At 39.7% G+C, this 19,331-nt stretch overlaps 1 protein-coding gene across 3 annotated transcripts in view; it reads right to left on the reverse strand.

Moving 5' to 3' along the window:
• fanca (FA complementation group A) overlaps window positions 1-19,331 on the reverse strand; it is a 31,367-nt gene that overhangs the window by 9,323 nt on the left and 2,713 nt on the right. For 2 of the 3 annotated variants that reach the window (XM_033635493.2, XM_033635491.2), the window contains exons 4-30: window positions 19,166-19,320; window positions 17,776-17,871; window positions 17,399-17,472; window positions 14,148-14,257; window positions 13,184-13,294; window positions 12,925-12,988; window positions 10,363-10,475; window positions 10,055-10,131; window positions 8,838-8,979; window positions 7,997-8,130; window positions 7,440-7,550; window positions 6,013-6,108; window positions 5,718-5,780; window positions 4,708-4,796; window positions 4,508-4,568; window positions 4,376-4,425; window positions 4,095-4,165; window positions 3,636-3,734; window positions 3,284-3,417; window positions 3,088-3,158; window positions 2,741-2,840; window positions 2,376-2,563; window positions 2,177-2,273; window positions 1,776-1,979; window positions 889-962; window positions 573-701; window positions 49-118 (exon numbers count right to left, since the gene is read on the reverse strand). In XM_033635493.2, the coding sequence (XP_033491384.2) occupies window positions 49-118; window positions 573-701; window positions 889-962; window positions 1,776-1,979; window positions 2,177-2,273; window positions 2,376-2,563; window positions 2,741-2,840; window positions 3,088-3,158; window positions 3,284-3,417; window positions 3,636-3,734; window positions 4,095-4,165; window positions 4,376-4,425; window positions 4,508-4,568; window positions 4,708-4,796; window positions 5,718-5,780; window positions 6,013-6,108; window positions 7,440-7,550; window positions 7,997-8,130; window positions 8,838-8,979; window positions 10,055-10,131; window positions 10,363-10,475; window positions 12,925-12,988; window positions 13,184-13,294; window positions 14,148-14,257; window positions 17,399-17,472; window positions 17,776-17,871; window positions 19,166-19,320 (2,783 nt within the window). Of the gene's footprint in view, window positions 1-48; window positions 119-572; window positions 702-888; window positions 963-1,775; window positions 1,980-2,176; window positions 2,274-2,375; window positions 2,564-2,740; window positions 2,841-3,087; window positions 3,159-3,283; window positions 3,436-3,635; window positions 3,735-4,094; window positions 4,166-4,375; window positions 4,426-4,507; window positions 4,569-4,707; window positions 4,797-5,717; window positions 5,781-6,012; window positions 6,109-7,439; window positions 7,551-7,996; window positions 8,131-8,837; window positions 8,980-10,054; window positions 10,132-10,362; window positions 10,476-12,924; window positions 12,989-13,183; window positions 13,295-14,147; window positions 14,258-17,398; window positions 17,473-17,775; window positions 17,872-19,165; window positions 19,321-19,331 lie in introns of all 3 variants that reach the window. The other variant, XM_033635490.2, reaches the window with a different exon arrangement.

Here is a 19,331-nt window from a genome sequence, read left to right on the forward strand (position 1 = left end):
AACAGCATTACTTGTGTCAGCTGAACACGTCATATTCAGTGTACACACCTGTAACCTGGACAGGATGTCTGGCAGACAGGTTCCCGTTTCTGATGAGATCTTTTCCAGCCTCTGCTTACTGTTGACATAAAAGAGTTAAGAGTTGCATTTTATTACAGTTTATTTCCAATTTTATTATTAGGTTTCACAAAGGAGAGAACAGGGTGTACTTGTTGAGTCTTTCAGGGTGCTATAGTACAACATAGAGACTACTGTATTCACAAGCACAGGGAGAGAGCCAATATGCCTTATTTAGACTTCATTTTTCACTTGACTTTTTAAAAACCACTGTAAAATTAACCTCATACACTCAACAATAAGCTGCATACGCTTCAGGGGTCACTCATGCTGACCTGTATGCTTTCTGTGAAAAAGATCTGACACACAAACTTTTGAAAAAATGTACTAGCCTGTTGCCTTCAGCTACACAACAAAAATTAAATCTATTTCACTTCAATGTCTTTTGTAAGTTTGTTTATGTCTATTAACAACACTAATTACATCTACAACAGAAGACATTTTGTGTCACCCACTTTAACTGTTGGTCCATGATGGCTTTGAGCAGATGAGAGCAGAGATTCTTCACATCTCCACCACAGCCTCCCTGCTCCTCCGGACGAGACAGATAGAGCTCCAAGCAGGCCCACTGTTGGTACTCCTGACTACACACACACCCACACACACACACACACACACACACACACACACACACACACACACACACACACACAGTTACTAGGTACTTTGACTTTATTTTTGCTGTGTGTGTGTGTGTGTGTGTGTGTGTGTGTGTGTGTGTGTGTGTGTCTGTCTGTCTGTCTGTCTGTCTGTGTGTGTTTCCTGCTTTACCGTTCTGGGTCTGACAGGGCGTCTTCACTTCTCTGTACTCTGAGCTCATTAGCCAGCCATTCTGAAATCAATAACTTGACAAACATAAAGGGTGAGGGTACTTGTGTTGTCAATAAGATCAGTCCATCAATCAATTTAAATACAAACTAGAAAAGTGCACTCAGCAGACCACAGATCTCCACCCGGGTGCTAGAGGTGATCATGGCCACTCAATACATGCAGTGCAGCTGTGCCCAGTGTAATTGCCCCTCCTGATAAAATGTTTTTTGCCTCTCATATCATGCCCAACCATAGTGGATCATAATGTATCAGGAATGGAATTAATCTGCAGACACCCAGGTTCAAAGTAAGACCAAACTTTTCTTTTTAATGTCAGTTTTTGAGCCAAGACGAAGGCCAAACTGTGGCCTGCACCAGACAGTGAGGCTTGTTTTTAGCCTGCTGATTGCCAGAGATGCCTTTGCTCTATGCTGTTGCTACATGAATTTGTTGAGGACTTGTGGCCCCCTATTGGCTGGTTAAGAGGAGAATGGAATCAGCAGTCAATGACGGTATTAAACAGTCAATAAAACAACAACTGTGAATCACTGAAACCACAAGTCATCAATGAGCATACAGACATAAATCTGCACACAAAATAAGAGGCTGTTTGGTCCAGTAGTTTGTGAGATTAGCTGTGGACACAGACACACACACTGACTTACACACACATGACACACATTGTTCCCTCCAGTCTTACACCCGGCGAAATTTATATAAGTAACAAAGTTACTGATTGCTCTCTGATGCTCACTGAACATAATATTCCACACTAACACATCTCAACACTCACTAAGCCGAGGCTTTATTCGAGTCAAGAACGAGAGGAGCCAGGGAACCCATTTTACCTGATACTGTGGTGTGTGTTGTAGCTGACAGAAAGCTGGGTGCCTCCACAGATGCAAAGCTGTTTTTCTCCAGGTGTTGTTGGTGTCCGTGGCACTGCTCCACAGGCCGGGCAGGTTCTCCTCCTGGTATTCCCTTATGTGACCGCCAGCAGTGATGGGAGTTCTTCTGGCTTCAGGTAACAGTCTTGGGATGAGGTACAGAAGCTGGACAAACACACAATTACATGCAGAGTTGAGGATGTACCAACTCATGCCTCCATAACATCAGCAAGAAAAACTTATTTATTAATGTTTCACAAGTAAATGGTGTGAGTGTTTCCCTGTAGCTCTTTCTTGAGTCAAGTGTTTTAATGTAACACATGCAAAACTCATGACATTATGGCAGTAAGAGAAAAAGACACCTTCTTATAGAAGCTGTTGAGGATGTAGTCCTGCTGTTGGTGCTGGGGCAGTGAGTCCCCTCTGCAGATCCCATAACACAAGGCTGCCACACACAACCTGGAGAGCAACAAGACTGTGAGTCAAGGCCAGATGCCAGTATCACAAACTGACAACACAAGATGAGTCAGGTTAAGTTTTTCACCATCCAGCCACACTCACCTGACACAGAAGAGCATGTTAGCCTGTGTGCTGCAGACCAGCGCGGAGCTAAGAGCTTCTCCGACAGGTACTGGCTCAGGCAGAATGGGCGGGACCAGCTGAACCAGAGGACTGTGGGACATGGAGGCATGGACATGGACCATAAATGCTGCCAGACCAAGTAAGTGGGCAGCACTCAGCGATGACCCCTTTTTGACAGAGGAAGTTTGTAAAGCTGATGAGTGAATGTACTGATTTGAGCAGCGTGGGGGAATAAAGAGGTCAAGTGACTTTAATCAAGCCTAAAAGTTTAAAACAAAACAATCCATGTATGATGTGAAACAGTAAGAGTTACCAGACACAAATGTGAATATGGATTTATGTACCTGGTTATGAAATAGGTCCCAGAGTCTTTGTATAAGACTGGAGAGGAACTGTGTGTTACCAAGCAGGACACTGACGAATCTGGAGGCCCACTGGCTCTGTCTGGAGATACCACAATGAAAGAGATCTCATAACATCAATTGAATTTATATCTAAACCTGTGCACTGAAAACTGGTTAGAATTACTTTGTGCTTGCTCTTCATCACATGCGGTATGTAGATAAAAGGGTCTATATGGCCACTAAATGGTACTCGATACAACTGAGATTTTTTTATGATTAATCCATTGGCAATGATCTTATTTCTTGTTTATTATTTGTAAGATTTTTTTAAAAGTTGTAGCACTCACTTATTAGGAGGGTTTGCTCTGGAAGCGTCCAACAGGCACTGGCAGAAGTTTCTCAGGATCATGTTTACAACCTGAGAATATAGGTGAGAGAATTTAACAATACATAAAATTCTTGACATACATACAGACAACTGATACAGCAGCAACTGGTGATATAAAAACATGAAAATAAAGAATGAAATTCATCAGTGCATACTTTGACGTGGAGCTCAGGGGACGGAGGGGTGTTAATGTGAAGTATGATGACTGTCTGTCTAACCAGCTCATCAGGACGGCCCGGAAAGATGACGGCCAGAGTGTGTGAGATCCTGGACAGCTGGGCCGACATATCTGTGGATACATGACCAGCTTGACAGGTATGGGAATGAGGGAAACAAAGGACCTCATGATTCAAGACTCAAAAGAGAGGATGGGGATGTGCTGTGTGACTGAACTGACTGAGCAGTTATGGAGCAACATTAATATTCACATGGAGTTGTTTGTGTGTGTGTGTGTGTGTGTGTGTGTGTGTGTGTGTGTGTGTGTGTCCTTTCATGATATCTGCTCACCTCCATCATTTCCCTTATTAACCAGCTCTGTGAACTCCTGCAGCTGAACCTTCAGGACCTCCAGAGGATCATCATTAGTGTCCACACACACTGCACTCCCTGAAAACACAATCACGTGACTGTCGTACAATATTACATCTATGTTTGTCATGATGGGAAAAGAGAAACCACAGAGTGATTAAAATGTGACAGCATGAGGAGATTTCCACACTCCCTGTAAGTGAGCTGTGCCTCTGTCAGATGACGCATTCACAAATTTTCAAATATTGTCATCGCTGTATTATGTAACCTTCTGAAGTTTTTTGACGCCAATATAAAGTAAAATAAAACTTACTCTTTTATAGGTGGTTGTTACATCATCAGAGTAAATCAGATTTATGTACCTGAATTTGAAACCATGTACAAAAAAAGATAATCTTTGTGAGTACACAATTAATGAGCGTTATAAAGAATACCCACCACCCTGCTGCCTCTGTTTCTGGCAGGACTCCACATAAGATGAATACTGTGCAGCAGGGATCTTATCTGCTCTGAGTACAGACAAACATGTGTCAGAACAGTGAAAACATACAGAATAATCACAGATAATCATTATTGATAAGAAGCAAAAAAGGAATGGTGCTAAATCAAAATTTCCCATTTCCCCAGATTAAATGTGTTAAAGAATATATTTTTGGAGACAATAAATACATGACAGGATCAAATTCTGCACATTTTACAAGCCTCTGAAAGTAACTCACTTTTTCAGAGCTTCTATAAAACTCATCCGAGCATCAGCTTTGACAGGAAGCTGGAAGTGAAAGACAAGAGAAACTTGAATTTAGCAGCGTGTAGATTAGACACAAAATAACAGTAAGGTGTAGGTTACTTACCATCCTCGGTGTCAGCAGAGCTGGAAGGAATCGTGTCAGGAAGTACTGCCTCCGGAAAATACTGTGAGAGCACAGTCAATTAAGTGCCCATGCCTCTGTTTAATTCAGTTCTTACATCTACATAAAACCCAGACTTCTTTAAGTCCTGCATATACTGTGAGGCACTTTCTGAATATGCTGCAGGTGAGGTGACTGAATACCTGGCCTCCATGACTGTGGCAGAGATTCTTCCTGTGCTCTCAAACAGAGACACGGCCTTCTCCACATCCTGGACAGCCTGGCACTGCGGCTGAACACACACAGACATTATACTGTTATACACTGTTAAGAGATTAAAAATGGTTTCAAAGCTTGATGCTGTTCCTGGGGGCTTGACCTAACACCACTGAGCTAGTTAATGTTACAGCTGAGCCGAGGAGGACGCCATTAATGTTTACATCTTGTGCTGTCATGAGCATGAGCCTCTCGTCCATGAGTAGATGCACGCTTCCTTCTGCACAGTGATATAGCTGGCAAGTGTAGTTTTGTAGAAAGAAAATAGTTCCTACATTAAACTGCTCATGATTAGGTCTGTGGATTATCTTGAGTAATCAGGTCATGATTTCTGGAAAGAGACATTGCTGTTTGTATTTTTTTGGCGCTTTGAGCACCACAGGCCGAGTGCCATCTAGTTTCATTACAACTAGAGCGAAGGCAGACATCTCTACAGCCGATATCTCTGCAACTCACATCAAAACAACCTAGATCTATGAACAGCACTAGAGGTAAGAGGAAAAAATATGCATTTTTGGTTTTAAGGTGATCTCTTCCTTTAATTATTGATTGTTATGGTATTGCTATTAGAACTCTACTATTAGAACCAATATTGAAACATTTTAAGTATTTAAAACTCAAAATTTGTTTTAACTAAGATTTTTACAGCACAAAATGATCACATCTGCAAGAGACTTGATTGGCTGTTGATTAGCATCAATTATAACTTCACCAGGTGCTGAGGTTTCTGGTTTTCAAATCTTGGTTTAGACACAATACATGAAATGTTTGTTTCAGTACACTGGGACGCTTTCCTTATCCAGTATATCAAAGAGTTACAAAATAAGGACATTCTGTACTGAAATCTCTCATCATTTGTCACTGGCCAGAGAGCTGAGGCACCAAGAATTCATCATGGGTGTCATTATACAAACAAACCACTGGGTGTCACTGTTACCTGCACTGATGCTCCACCTGCACTAGAAACATCCTCGTATAAACCCATGTCCTCCACTGACTCCTGCATGTATGCACACGCACACGCACACGCACACACACACACACACACAAACACACACACAAACACACACACACACGTAGATTCTATTGGATTCAGAAATTCTTGAAACCAACCAATAACATAATCATTACATTTTTCTTCCATCAATATGAAAATTAAAAATAATGCAGTAATCATGCACTGAGGCTAAATCCCTCCTTTTAAGACCAAACCTTTTTACCCCCGCTCTCACCTTGAGGTCAGCCAGCCTGGTCTTGGCCAGAGTGACATACTCCATAAGGAGGCTGTGGTGTTTCACAGGTACATATGGAGGCTGCAGGATGTGAACCTACCAGAGGAAAATGACAGTGAGGTGTTAAAAATCACAGCTGGGTGATTTCTCTCTTTCTAGTGTTTTCTTACAGTTACACTCTTAACTGTTTTGGTTTTCTAGTCCAGCACAGACTGCAGATAGTGTTGGAGGACGGACTCTAAGTACCAATGTAACTACTGAAAAATACTCCATTACAAGTAAAGGTTCTGCATTCAAAATATGACTTCAGTAAAAGTATTACCTGCTAAGCATGTATGATTATACAGTTAGACATCGTCTGTGACTGATACATTTTACATTATTAACTTGTTAATACTGAAGCAGAAATGTGTAAAGCTGGTCCAGGTGGAGGTAGTTTTACTTTATATACATTTAGGTAGTTTGGTCCAAAGGTTTTCAGCCTAGAGGTCAGGCTGTCTCTTAAGGTAAAGGTAAAGGTAAAGGTAAAATTCCACTGATTGTCACACACCTGAATGTGTGAAATTTGTTCTCCGCATTTGACCCATCCCCTGAGGGAGTGGTGAGCAGCAGCGGTGCAACGATTCGGGAATCATGTGGTGATCTAACCCCCCAATTCCAACCCCTGATGCTGAGTGCCAAGCAGGGAGGCAATGGGTCCCATTTTTATAGTCTTTGGTATGACCCGGCCGGGGATCGAACCCACGACCTCCCAGTCTCAGGGCGGACACTCTACCACAAGGCCACTGAGCTGGTAGGGTCACAAAATAAATGTTAGGGGTTGTGAATGAATAACTGGATAGGGAAAAGGAGCTGCTCTATCATTGCTGAGCTCAAAGCATTCTCCACAGGTTTCCATAGACAATGCATGGCAGCTCGCCACAACCCACACTTAGCTGCTGCTTGGTGTGTTTTCTGTGTTGCTGATGATATCTATCAAAAATCTCATTGTGTAAAAGTTCAGTGAAGGCACCAATAGTCAGCTGTATAATATCCACATGTAGACACAGTTCTATTGTTAATGGTCATAAACCAAAAAGGTTGAGAACTACTGGTTTGATTTTTTTTAAACAGTCATTGTGTTTTATAATCTTATCATGTTTTTTAGCTAAAAAATCTTAATGTTAAAAGCAATATAGCTGTAGCTGTAAACTAAGGCTGCTGGATAAATGTTGTGGATGGATTAAAAGTACGTTTCCCTCTGAAATGTAGTGGAGAAAGTACAAAATAGCATAAAAACTGAAAGTACAGTTTTATTTCTATATCTACTTGCTGCCCAAGTTTGCCTGTGGGGATCATTACAGGTTCATCGAATATATAAGACACCATGTATCTTATGTCCAGTGAAATGAGGTTATGGATCGTCAGAGACGTGTGCAGAATGTCACCTTGAGGTACAGTGGGGGTTCAAAAGGCACCAAGTCAGACAGGAACTTCAGCAGAAATACCAGAGATTTCTTACTGGTCGCGTGGTAGCCACTGCCTCCGCCGAAAGACATCTGAAAAGGCAGAATAAAGAAATATTTATAAACTCTGGCCCTCTGTCTGTGACAGGAACAACTGCAACAGACAATCAGAGGATCTTGTAAACTGTTGCATCATCTGTTTGATCAAAAACCCTATTAATCCACATAGACATACGATCAACCTTTGTTAAACAATCTGGAAAAGTAAAAAAATACTTACTGCACATTTCAAATGATAATTATTAAAGAAAAGGTCTTACACTAGTACAGAACAAGCTGATCAAAATCTATCAAATACAAATGCACATTTATTCAAAATTACACTTTGTTTTATTATCTTGAGTTTTATTCAAGGCATATTATGTCCATAGTCTAGACAGTAATTCAGAGGCATTTTCATCCTGAACAGAATTCATTCCTTCAGCACAGGGCATTTGAGGTATGTACAACCAACTAGTGTTGAAAAGCCACAATGAAACCTTGAACCAGTTGCTGTAGGAAGGGAAGATGCCTGGTCCTTCCAGCGCACCCTGTCGAGCCAAGAGGAAGGCGGTTATCATGTTCTCGAGGTCATAACCTTCAAATGCAGAGCTCAGCAGCCTGGACAGCAACTCTGGTGGAAGCAGAGAAACATAACAGAGATGACAAGCCTTGTAATACTAGAGTAAATATGATATGATTTACAACTGATTTCTATCAATCTGTGTTTCCCATTGTGTTTATAGAATGGTTAAGTAATGTATTCTTAAACCTGGGAATAAGTTAACTTTTTTGCACTCCCAGTTCCCTCGTTGTTTTTGAATTGATTTTTGGTTAGATGCCTGAAATAAGGTCTGTGGTTAACACAAGCTGAAGAGACTTTCACGCTTGTTCTACAACATAAAATGTCAGTAAATAACCCACTCATTATTTTGAAGCTCTAAGGGGTCTTATAAAAGACAGCTGCTAACATGTGGCTGAATGAGACTACACAGCGTCATCACTCCGAACACGGCTTTACAGCCTCGTTATGGTGGTGACGATGAAGTCATGCAACTGTGGTGTGGTTTGTTTATAGCATAACGTTAGCTTTTTCCGCATGGCAATCCAAAATCCAATAGAAAAATCACACTGGCTTTTTGTTAAGGGAACCAGGGCAATGTTAACTGCCTTATAAAAGGGCAACTTCTAAGTACTTCACTCATCTATAAAAAACTGCGAAACTAAGTTAATTCTATTGTGACAATCTGACTATATGTGTAGTCTCAGCTCAAAATATTGGCACTTGGCTGTCTGAATCCAATATAAGAGATACCGGTAAAAGCAGGCTGCTGTGTTTACCTGTTAGGCTGGTCTGGGCACAGGGGTTGTAAACCAGCAGAGTGGAGAGGAAACACAGGACGTGTTTCCAGTTGACCTCATGGGTTTCCAAAACCTTCTGCAGGTGACACAGCAGCTGCTCCACACTGAAGATTACAGCCAGCTGGTACAGAAACACAGCAATAACACAAACAAGCTACTGTTAGTTCCATTACAATAGACCCTTGTGACCATAAATCTGAAAATACAAAAAGCATTAAAAGTAAGCTCTTTAGCTCTGTGAAACCATAAACTAAAGTGCTAGTCTAAAGAAACCAAGAGCAGAACACAGGGAGTGACTGACAGACAAACAAGCTGTTTGCTGCAGCTAAGAACATCATTACAGATAAATCAATACACTCAGTGCTGTGTTCCTCTGGGCTGAAGGCTGTACGCCTGAAGCTGGAGAGATTTGATTGCTGTTGCATCTGTCTACACTTGGGGCAAGTTCACGCTGCAAACATACACCCGCTGAAAGCACTTGTTTTTGCCACTGACAGGCTCAGATTGTTTTTCCAAGTGTCTGACAGCTTATGGAAGGTATCCTTACAGAGGCTGACATTTTTGTGAGAGAGGAAGATCCTTTATGTTTAACCAGAAATAGCCCCAGATTGTGACAGCAAAAGCCACCAGACTACATCTAAATAAACAGTAATTTAAGCATGTACAGTATAGAGCCAGCATATTTACACATCATAATTGGGTGATTAAGGGTTTATTTCAACCAATGATTTGATGATTTGAGTTGATGATTGATGGAACAGTGGAAAGATGAACCAAGATGGTTTTGTGAGTTTTATTTTGTTTCTCTCAACTTTGAAGTACGCATGTCTTACAATTATACAATGACGGTTTTCTTAAATGGAGTCTGGTGGGTTTGGTGATAGCAATTTTGGGGCTGTTTCTGGTTGAACAAGAAGAATCTTACTTTTAAACAAAAGGCTCTGTTTTTACTGGTATGCATTCCATAATGTTGTCAGACATTTAAAAAACAGTATGAGCCTGTCAGTGGCAAAACAGGCACTATTAGTTGATGTAAACTGACAGTGCTTAATTACATTACACTGCAGCCAGTTCACTAGACCAAGTTAAAAAACTGTTGCTCTTATTAGTCACTTTAACACAAAAACATCAGGTTGAAATTACTGAAGTTACCTTTTAAATATATGTTTACAAACTGGACAACATAAAACATTTACCTTACGGAAAAGAGTCGTCAACAACCGGCTGGCTTTTGCAAAGGTCCACTCATTCTGCTGAGCGATGGCATCCGACACTGTGGATATGTGACTTAGTTGTGACACATCAGGTTTCTACAAATTATTTCTGTTATCATTTAAAAAAGCAGCATGCACTGTACATTAGGATTCATATTTCTAAGTCTTCCCAAACCTGAATTTTCTGAATTTAAGTTCTTACCAGATTAGTGTACAGCAAAATTTAAGTAAAGTCATCATCAAGCAAAAACAGCATCAAGCTATTAAAACGTTCTGTAACTTGTCTTTACCTGTTAGCCGAGGCTTGTAAGTGAGAGTCTGTGTGAGGGAGTGTGTGAAGAAACGCTGAAGGGTATCCACGGACATTGAAGCTCCACATAATGAAGTATCAAATATCTGAATCCTGTACAAACACAGGGCAGGGCAGTAAGAAACAGAGACATTAAACATCATACATGTCCTCATTGATGATGCATTGATCACATATCCCCAGGGACACACTGTTTGTTCACTATAGATAAAAACATACCCTAGAATTAAACACATTTTGTATAGAAACAGCACAATTAACTTTCATGCTATTGGCCGTAGTGTTTAATTACAGGAGATATATTCCACAGTCAGTGTTTTACATAAATGACTCTGAGACTGAGAGGGGATGTGCACAGTGTTGTACTCTAAGTGGACGCTGTCGTAGACTGTCTCCATGTATAAATGAACAGCTTACTGCTGCAGACAGAGGCAGGGCTGTGACTCAGTGTGTGAAGCACCCAGGCTGAGCAGAGACGGCCAGTTACAGTAATACACATACAGTCTGATCGTAGGTGCCAGGTGCTCTGCCTCAGCATTTCAGGACCAGACAAGCGGCAGGAATTTTACTGAGAACAGTGCAGAACAGAAAAATTATCCAGTCAGCTGCCGTCCAGCTGGATCAAAGTATTCAGAAAACGTGGTGAAGCTGCCAGACAGGCAACAAGTCTGCACAGAAACTCTTGTGAAGTTTACTGGCTACAGTAACAGATGAAGTTAAACAGGGTGTCTGCAGGCATCAGGCACTTAAACTGAATGCTCTTTAACACCTTGTAAAGATGTTTTTTAACCAATCTAAGACTGATTTTTGGGCAAATCATCATCATTTTTCATATTTAGAATTGCAGGTACATATAAATGGAAGTAGTAAGGTAGGTTTTATAGAGGGACATGGTTATAAGGGTGGGTTAGGTTAATCTACTTTGGGCCAACAGGAAAGTGCAAGTATAAGGTTCAGTGGTAGGTTTAAAGATTTGCAACAGTAGAAATGTGGACTTTAATGCTGAAGAGCTAAAGAGACTAATTTTGACAAAAGGAATTTAAAGACGGATACATTAAATTAGATAAAATATCACATTTTAATGACCTACAGACACCCCCTTAAAGCAGGCATGAGCTCAAAAACTGAACAGCTGAAGAAAGAAGAAACATCAGTCAGACCTACAAAATCCTGGTTTCTTTTGTCACACGATGACAGAAACTGTCAGGCACTAATCTTTTCCTGTGGCCCAGTGTAGCAGCAGCATCCTTATGTATTTTTAGAATAACCAGGTGACACTAATCAACTCCTAAAATCAGGACATATCACATGACCATGCTGTCTTTAACAGGTTTTTGCCTTTAGACTGTCATCAGTCACTGATACATTAATCAAAATCTATTTTGATTAACGATTAACCCTTTACTCATTCTTTAGAGCTCCTTCTCATTTGGTAAAAATTGTTGCTTGTCTTTTGTAATGATAAACAGAACATTATTGGATTTTAAACTGAAAAGATGAGTCAGCACATTCCCCAATAATGAAAATAACTGTTAGCAGTTAGTTGTAGTCTTAAACTACGGTAGACTGATGAAAAAAAATCACTGCGGTGTTAAAAAGCCGGGCATTTATTTAGAAGCCTGGCCATGGTTGTTCATCACAGATAAAATTTTTGAATATATATTTAACATTAATCTGGTGCATTGTTGCTAGCTGTCCTTGGTGTATTAAAATGAAACACCACAGCCTGTTCTGTAGACTCAGCTGTGAATATTTGATGAATTAATATTTGACTCACCAGAGTGCACCATTCTAGCTTGGATTCTATGAGGTGCGATTTTGTGGAGGAAGAGCAGGTTCAGCCCATCTGACAGACCTTTCTACTTGGACTGAAATCTGTAGTTTTTAAACTTTTACAAATTACCTTTTTGTCATATTTTGTCATTTTCTGAAACTATCACTACATGCTGCCTAGTTTGACAGTTTGACCGCAGTTTACAAGCAGCGAATGACATGATTGACAGCTACGTTAGAGACTCCGCAGCTCTGATTGGTTGTTTCGTTCCAGTGCAGCAGATTCTAGCAAAAGCCACTGGAGGCATTATGTACAGGCAGAGGAACATGTTTTTTTACCCACAGACAATCTGTCTTATGTTTAACTGTGTGGATATGGTGACAGTTTGTGCAAATATGATAAAATGTTATTTTTATAAAAATTACTGTCGCTTTAACAGATCCTTTCGAAGATCTGGTCCCTTGGTTGGGACATACAGTATGTCATCATTCCACCTGAACTTAAAGACATTATCCTTTTTTTCTGAAATACGCTTATTCACTTTTTTTGCAAGTTTCTAGTTGGATGAGAAGATCGATACCACTTTCATATATGTCAGTTAAATATGAAGCTACTGCAGGAGATAGTTAGCGTAGATTATCATAAAGGCTGAGAACAGGAGCAAACAGTTTGTATTCAGGTCTCTTTCTTCAGACAATGAACTCAGTCTGAACAAGACCACCTGACATCATAAAGGTTTTAAAAACAAACAAATGAAAAGCAAAGAACCATAGCTCAGCTCCTGCTCCAGCAGACTGCAGCGTCGCACTCTTTTCCATAGTGTCCAGGAGCCCTGAAGAAAACAGACAGAAAAACGATGAAGTGTTAAAAAGGAAGGCAAAAAAATAAAGTACAAAAATGATATTTAGACATCATTTCAATTAAAGAAAAAATAGCTTTCAGGGTCCGGAGGTGTGAATCAAAGAGCTTTACTAAATATTTCATCAACACAGTAGAGTGTAAGTGGGATGGGGACGTGTAGACTCACAGAAGAGCATGTCATCCAGCACTGAGCAGCAGAACAGGGACGTCTTCCTGTCTGCAGCTGCTGGTTCCTGGCTCGCCTCGAAGCCAGTTCCAATCAAGATTCCAACCACAGCTAAAATACAGAAGATCTTTCATTAGAATTATCCTGAGCAGCAGCTTTTGTTTTTTGTGCATATTTTTTCAAGTGTTCTTAATACCATGAGCGTGCCTTTTTTTATTTTTACAGCTGTGCACTCATATTTATGACTGGATTGTGAATAATCCAGACTCTAGCTGCCTATGTGTTCAAGCTCCCTGTTCAAAGTATGCACTTAGGGACTGACCTGGGTTGTTTGATGCTGGTAATATGGGGTAATAATGGCATTAGTAGACATAACAATTATTTTCTGACAATGTGGCAATGAAATCTGAACAAATAATTGAAAAAAAATGATATCCTTAGGCCGGACTTCTTTTGTAATTTGCAGATTAGGCATTATATATATGGTACAGCACATCACTAGTTGACCACTCAGAAAGATCTCCTGTTGAGAAATTGTTTTTTCCAACAACTGGAAAAATATGTGTCAGTCGGTTTTGAACCCCCTGTTACTTTACAGGTGCTCAGGTACACATGGGACAGGTACCTATCTGTCAAAAATACTGATGAAGAGTAGGAAAATATCTGGAGGCATGCTATATCTATTTCAGTCTGCAATCGAATCAAAGCAATACGGTTTAAGATAACACACAAAGTGCATATATCCCCAACCGTAGACATCATTTTAGCCCTTCTCTTTCACCTATGTGTCTTCAATGCAACACAGAAATGTTGTGGACGGTGGAGTTCAAACAGTAGCAAACAATATTGTTTGGATCACCCGCTTTAAGTATTATAATGAGCCATTTGTTGATGAGTGATTGAGCCAACATTTTCCAAGAAGCACAACTTTAACTAGACGAGTGAGAGAGATCTGTGTCCCTACTTGACAGCACTTTGTGTTGAACTTGTTTGGTCTCCTCTTCTCCCTGTGGAGGTGTCCATCCGCACAGAGCCTTCAACTGAGACACCAACCACGACCTCACTGTTTCATCACTGAATGGAGAAAAAGCAAAAAGGGGGAAAGACTGAGTGAAAGGTTTTGTTTAAAAGTTTACGTCCTGAAGAAAGGTTTTAGGTGTCAGCCATGCTTTTAACATTTACTATCCTCGAAATCTGAGTGACTTGTACAGTATATCCTTTTTTTGTTGTGTGGAGCTTATATTTGAGTCCTTCTGTAAACTGAACAATTCATAGATGGCTCTTACTACAACCACAGAGAGGCACTGTGACACAGGACTGATGGATAAGTGTCTTCTGTTGTTCAGTTCTGATGCAGTATTGAATCTTATTATTGTGAAAGCCACCTTTGTGAATTCATGCAGTCTGATTTCTTACCTCAGATGAGTCAAACATTCAGATAGAAATCCAGGCTCCGAACTCGTGACTTGTGACATGTGACTGAGAATATATCCTGACAGGACAGACGTCTAATCTATCACCTCAACGTTCAAGTTTGAATTTTAAATTCTGTTGTCTGAACTGAACCAATCAAATTTGAGCAACCTGATTTTTGGACTTAGACTGTTTTTTTTTTTTTTCTTTTTTTTGAAAAATGAAACATAAAATCATGTTTGTGAAACTGCACTACTGTTAACCCAACTCACACAAATTCAGATTTTGTTTTCAAACTAAACTGTTTCAATACTATAAATTCAATAGTACTCAAATTTTAAAAAATAAGTGCTCAGAAGTGGTTCTCTCTCACAATTATGTGTTCAGTTATTTATAACATTCAAATCCTTATGGTCTTTCTTCACTTCCACAGTGTTTGTAGAAGTATTTTGTTTAATTGTTTGTATGTTCACTGCGTGTTTCAACTTTTACTGATAAGAAAGACAAAGATAATTTGATAATCGGTAACTTCAAGGTGAAGCCTGTCTATAGCTTAGCTCTGGAGGAACTAACTGAACCTGTTAAAACCACAGACGATTTGCAACATGTGGCTCTTGCAGAACATTATTATGATGATATCACAGGCACTCGTGAAATGAAACAGATTGGTATGAAGTCAATGTCAGAGTTAGAAAATGTGGCAAATCGGTATCATGATCAGTAGCGTAGTGAATAGTGCCGGTGCCCCATGTACAGAGTCAATGCCTCGCTGCAGCGGTCGCAGATTCAACCCTGGCTTGCAACCCTTTGCTGCATGTCACCCCCCACTCTCTCTCACCCCATTTCACCCTGTCCTGTTCATTAAAGGCAAAAAGCCCAAAAAATAATCTTTAAAAAAAAAAGAAAATGTGGCAGATCAACTCCGACTGGTTGTGTTAGAAAACAGATCAACACTGGGCACAAGTCTCCTGCGAGAGTCAAGGTTTTTCCAAGGTCATTCACAAGTTGGTTTGTTTGTTTTTTTTGTTTTAGATCTTTACACCAATTCACTGATAAAACAGCGCAGGCATGCCTTATTGCACAATCCAAACCTTTATCAAAACTTGCCATTTTGAGCGTGTAGGCTGTTAGCTCAGAGGCTGTTGTTGTTGTGTCCTGTAGTGAAGGATTTGGAAATGGTATCATGCAGATAGCTGATGGGAGAATGCTGGCTTAAACAGCTGGCCAATGACAGATTCATAGCCACTGTCTACACCTGGTGAGTCAGACAACACTAAACTGTAACCATCCACTACTACCTGCTCTCTCTCATCCAAGGCAACCACACAGCTGTAGCTGGTGTGTTGCAAATGTGCAGACTCAATTCAGGTTTCAAGGTATAGCATGATAGAAAAGTTGATGGTTATCATACTGTACATTTGCTTATCTATAATATTGGAAAAACTCAACTGACCGCTGACTCTCTCCTTTATTTAAGTTATTTTCTAAGGGGATACTTTTTACACATACTTCCATTAACAAAATGGTTTCAAGTTTCAATTATAGTAATAGACATTTGTTCAACCAATAACAGGTCTTCCATTTTCATTCCTCTAAGGGTCATTCTCACTGATAATATAAATTCCATACTACCATGATACAGTGAAACCACACTATTTTCTGAGACGATTATCGTACCATGAAAATCTCATACCGTTGCAACCCTGGACTCAATATTTTTCTTCAGACATGCTGACATATCAGGGAAAAGATAAAAGATAATTGCCTGACAAACCAAAGAAATGAACCATTCAAACCTCTACAGATAAAGCTTCATGTTTCCTTTCCTTTATGAGAGCTTTCAAAAAGTATATGACAAACATGTGCAGGGAATCATCATAAAATAATTTGTTAGATAAGTTAGCACCAACAGCTTTTCAAATCTAACATCAAAGTGCACAAGAGCTTGAATAAAAGTCCAAAGTGTTTTATCTTCTGCTGGAGTAAATGCACTGTCTTAAATACTAGTTGGCTGCTGAGCACATGTTTATGGCAGTTACAAAACATCATGCCCCACTGGTGCGTTCTCATGTGCAGATATCTGTGTTTAATTTTTCAGAGTCTACTTTCTTTGCAATGCTGTTGCCTGATTATCAGACAGAATTGTCAACTCGTTACACTCTGTTTTCATCTTCAGTCTGACATTGTGTCCTCTTTTTTAATTTTTGTGGAGGAGGAGGATTTTATTTACCCTAACCAATCACTAGAGACCAATGTATTCACCTTAATTTAACGTTATTTTAAGTCCACACTGATGCGTAGCCATGCCAACATACATGTTTTGCTGTGGTTTTAAGGGTTGATTGGCAATCATCCGTCTTCCCTCTGCGCTCATTGGTTGCTTTTCATATCGATATATAATATATATATATATATATTATCATTATTAGATTAAATAAATTAATAAATACATAAAAATAATTTCATATTTTTTGGTCTGTTGTTTTAAAGTTACAGTTGTGCGTAATATTAAATGCTTTGCTTGACGGATATATCAGGGTACAAGCACAAATTAGTTCTTGTTTTCACCCCTATAGCCTGAAAATATAAGTGTGCCCAGTATATGTATTGTTTTTTTGTCTACGGTTACATGTTGGTCATCCAAAGACAAAAAAATCGGTGTCTACGTGGCTAGAGAGCTTAATGAAAAGGCAGGTTAATTCTTTGTCCCAGAACCTGATAACTGATGGCACAAACAAAATTCCCCAAAAACTGAACTGGAAAAAAACCCTAACAAACAAAAAACACCCTCATATTTCTCACCTCTCTATGATGTACTTCAGAGTGAGTATGTTGTAAAAGTGAAGATGGTACACCACCTCCAGCTTGGGTAATCTCTGTAAAAAAAGAAGCACATTAAATATTTCATTTACATCTATTATATAAGAAAGCCAAGCTGGGTTTTTCCCATTGCCGCAGTGTAAAGGAATAAGCAGATATAAAGAGATAAATAAAGTGAGTGATTTTACATTTTAAACTAAACTTCCTCAGTTGTGTATTTACTGAGACTCGGCTGTGTAGAACTCAGACTGAGAAACGGTATTTTAAAGCAAATTAGTGGAATTTAACAATTGTGCAAAATCATCAGAAGTAAAAACTTTCTTTAGGTCTCATGTATGAACTCTAACATGCGCACACACCTGATTTCTTCTGTACTCCTGCCAGAGCAGTTTAGGGCAGAGGGCTCCCTGTGACAGGAGTTCTCTGCTGGACTTCAGCAGGATACACAGCTGGACCTGGAGAGGACAGGGGTGGCACTTATAGAAATGTCATATTTAACATGATTTTTTATAAAAGAAACTGAACAAAAATCCTGCAGCAATGAATGACAAACTCAAGGTGGAGACTTTTGCTGCTTCAAAAATGTTAAACTACAGAAGTAACAATCTGCCGTGAGATCTGCAGCACAGACATGATGCAACAACCATTTTCAATATGCAGAACTGCATTAAAGTGAAGTTGTGGCACCAGGGAAAACGCCATGTCACTGTGCGTATGAAAACCACAATGACACACTGAGTCAAAAAATACTAAGACACACATACATCACAGTATACTAAAGTTGTAGCTGACATTTTTCATGAAAATATATCTTTAAAAAATGAGTGCATGACATTTATCAGATTAAATATCACTTATCAAATCAGGTAATCTGTTCAGAGGTAAGATTTCTTTCATAAGTGAGACCCGAGTACAGCAGAAAACAACAGAAAAAAGACATAACAAAAACACTGCAAATCATAAAAACCCACAGATAGAAACAACCACAGTAATCACTAATTGGGTCCAAATTTAAACGTTTCAAATCACCTCCTGGGATGAGATGTGAAAGCTTTAAAATCCTTTGTAATCTTTCTGTATACAGTGCAAAGTTAAGGAAGGTAGTCTTCCCTAATTCATCATTTACCTGTGCAGCATCCTGATCCTAAAATATGCAGCGTGTTCCAGCTCAATTCTACACACTATTTATAGACATTATGTACTATTAACACTGTCATTCATTTTTTCCCCAAATGCCTGTTTTGTGAAGATGAGGATTACTGTTGTCATTCTAATGAGCATGTGTGTGACGTTACTGGTTGCATGCAAGGCATTTCAGGGCAAACATCTGTTTTGTGATATCAGATATGGATCACATCAAACATGAATGTAAACAGTCTAGGCAGAAAGATCAGATCTAAGGAAATGATCAGAATTGAGCTGTGATGTGAACGCAGCCTATGTTTTTCCTCATTAGTTTTCTTCTGTTGGATGTCAGCAGGAAATGTTTTTAAAAATCAGATTATTTGTTAAATTTAGTGCAAAGCCTCTGATGATACGAGCAGCCTTCTACATTTTCACCTACGGTTCCAGTGACACCTGCACTAACTTACTCAGCCATCAACATGTTGATGAGTTGGCAGGTTAAAGTTCAGATGGTCTAAAGTTAACAGTCAACACTTTTTTGTTACATTTGCATGAGGTTACAGACTGAATGCTCACCTTGGACTACACCTCAAAGATTATAAACATCAAATGTCAGATACTTACCCGCTGAGAGGAAGTGAGCAGCCCTGTCATCTTGTCCTCCTCCTTCTCCACTTCTTCATTTACAGTGATCTCCATCAGTCTCTCCAACATCATCTTCACTGACAGCGCTGCCACCGGGACACCCAGCTGCGAGGCCTGACGCCTTAGTTCACACACTGTCCACAGA

This window comes from Epinephelus lanceolatus, chromosome 5 (assembly GCF_041903045.1).
Source record: "Epinephelus lanceolatus isolate andai-2023 chromosome 5, ASM4190304v1, whole genome shotgun sequence".
Classification (NCBI taxonomy): Eukaryota; Metazoa; Chordata; class Actinopteri; order Perciformes; family Serranidae; genus Epinephelus; species Epinephelus lanceolatus.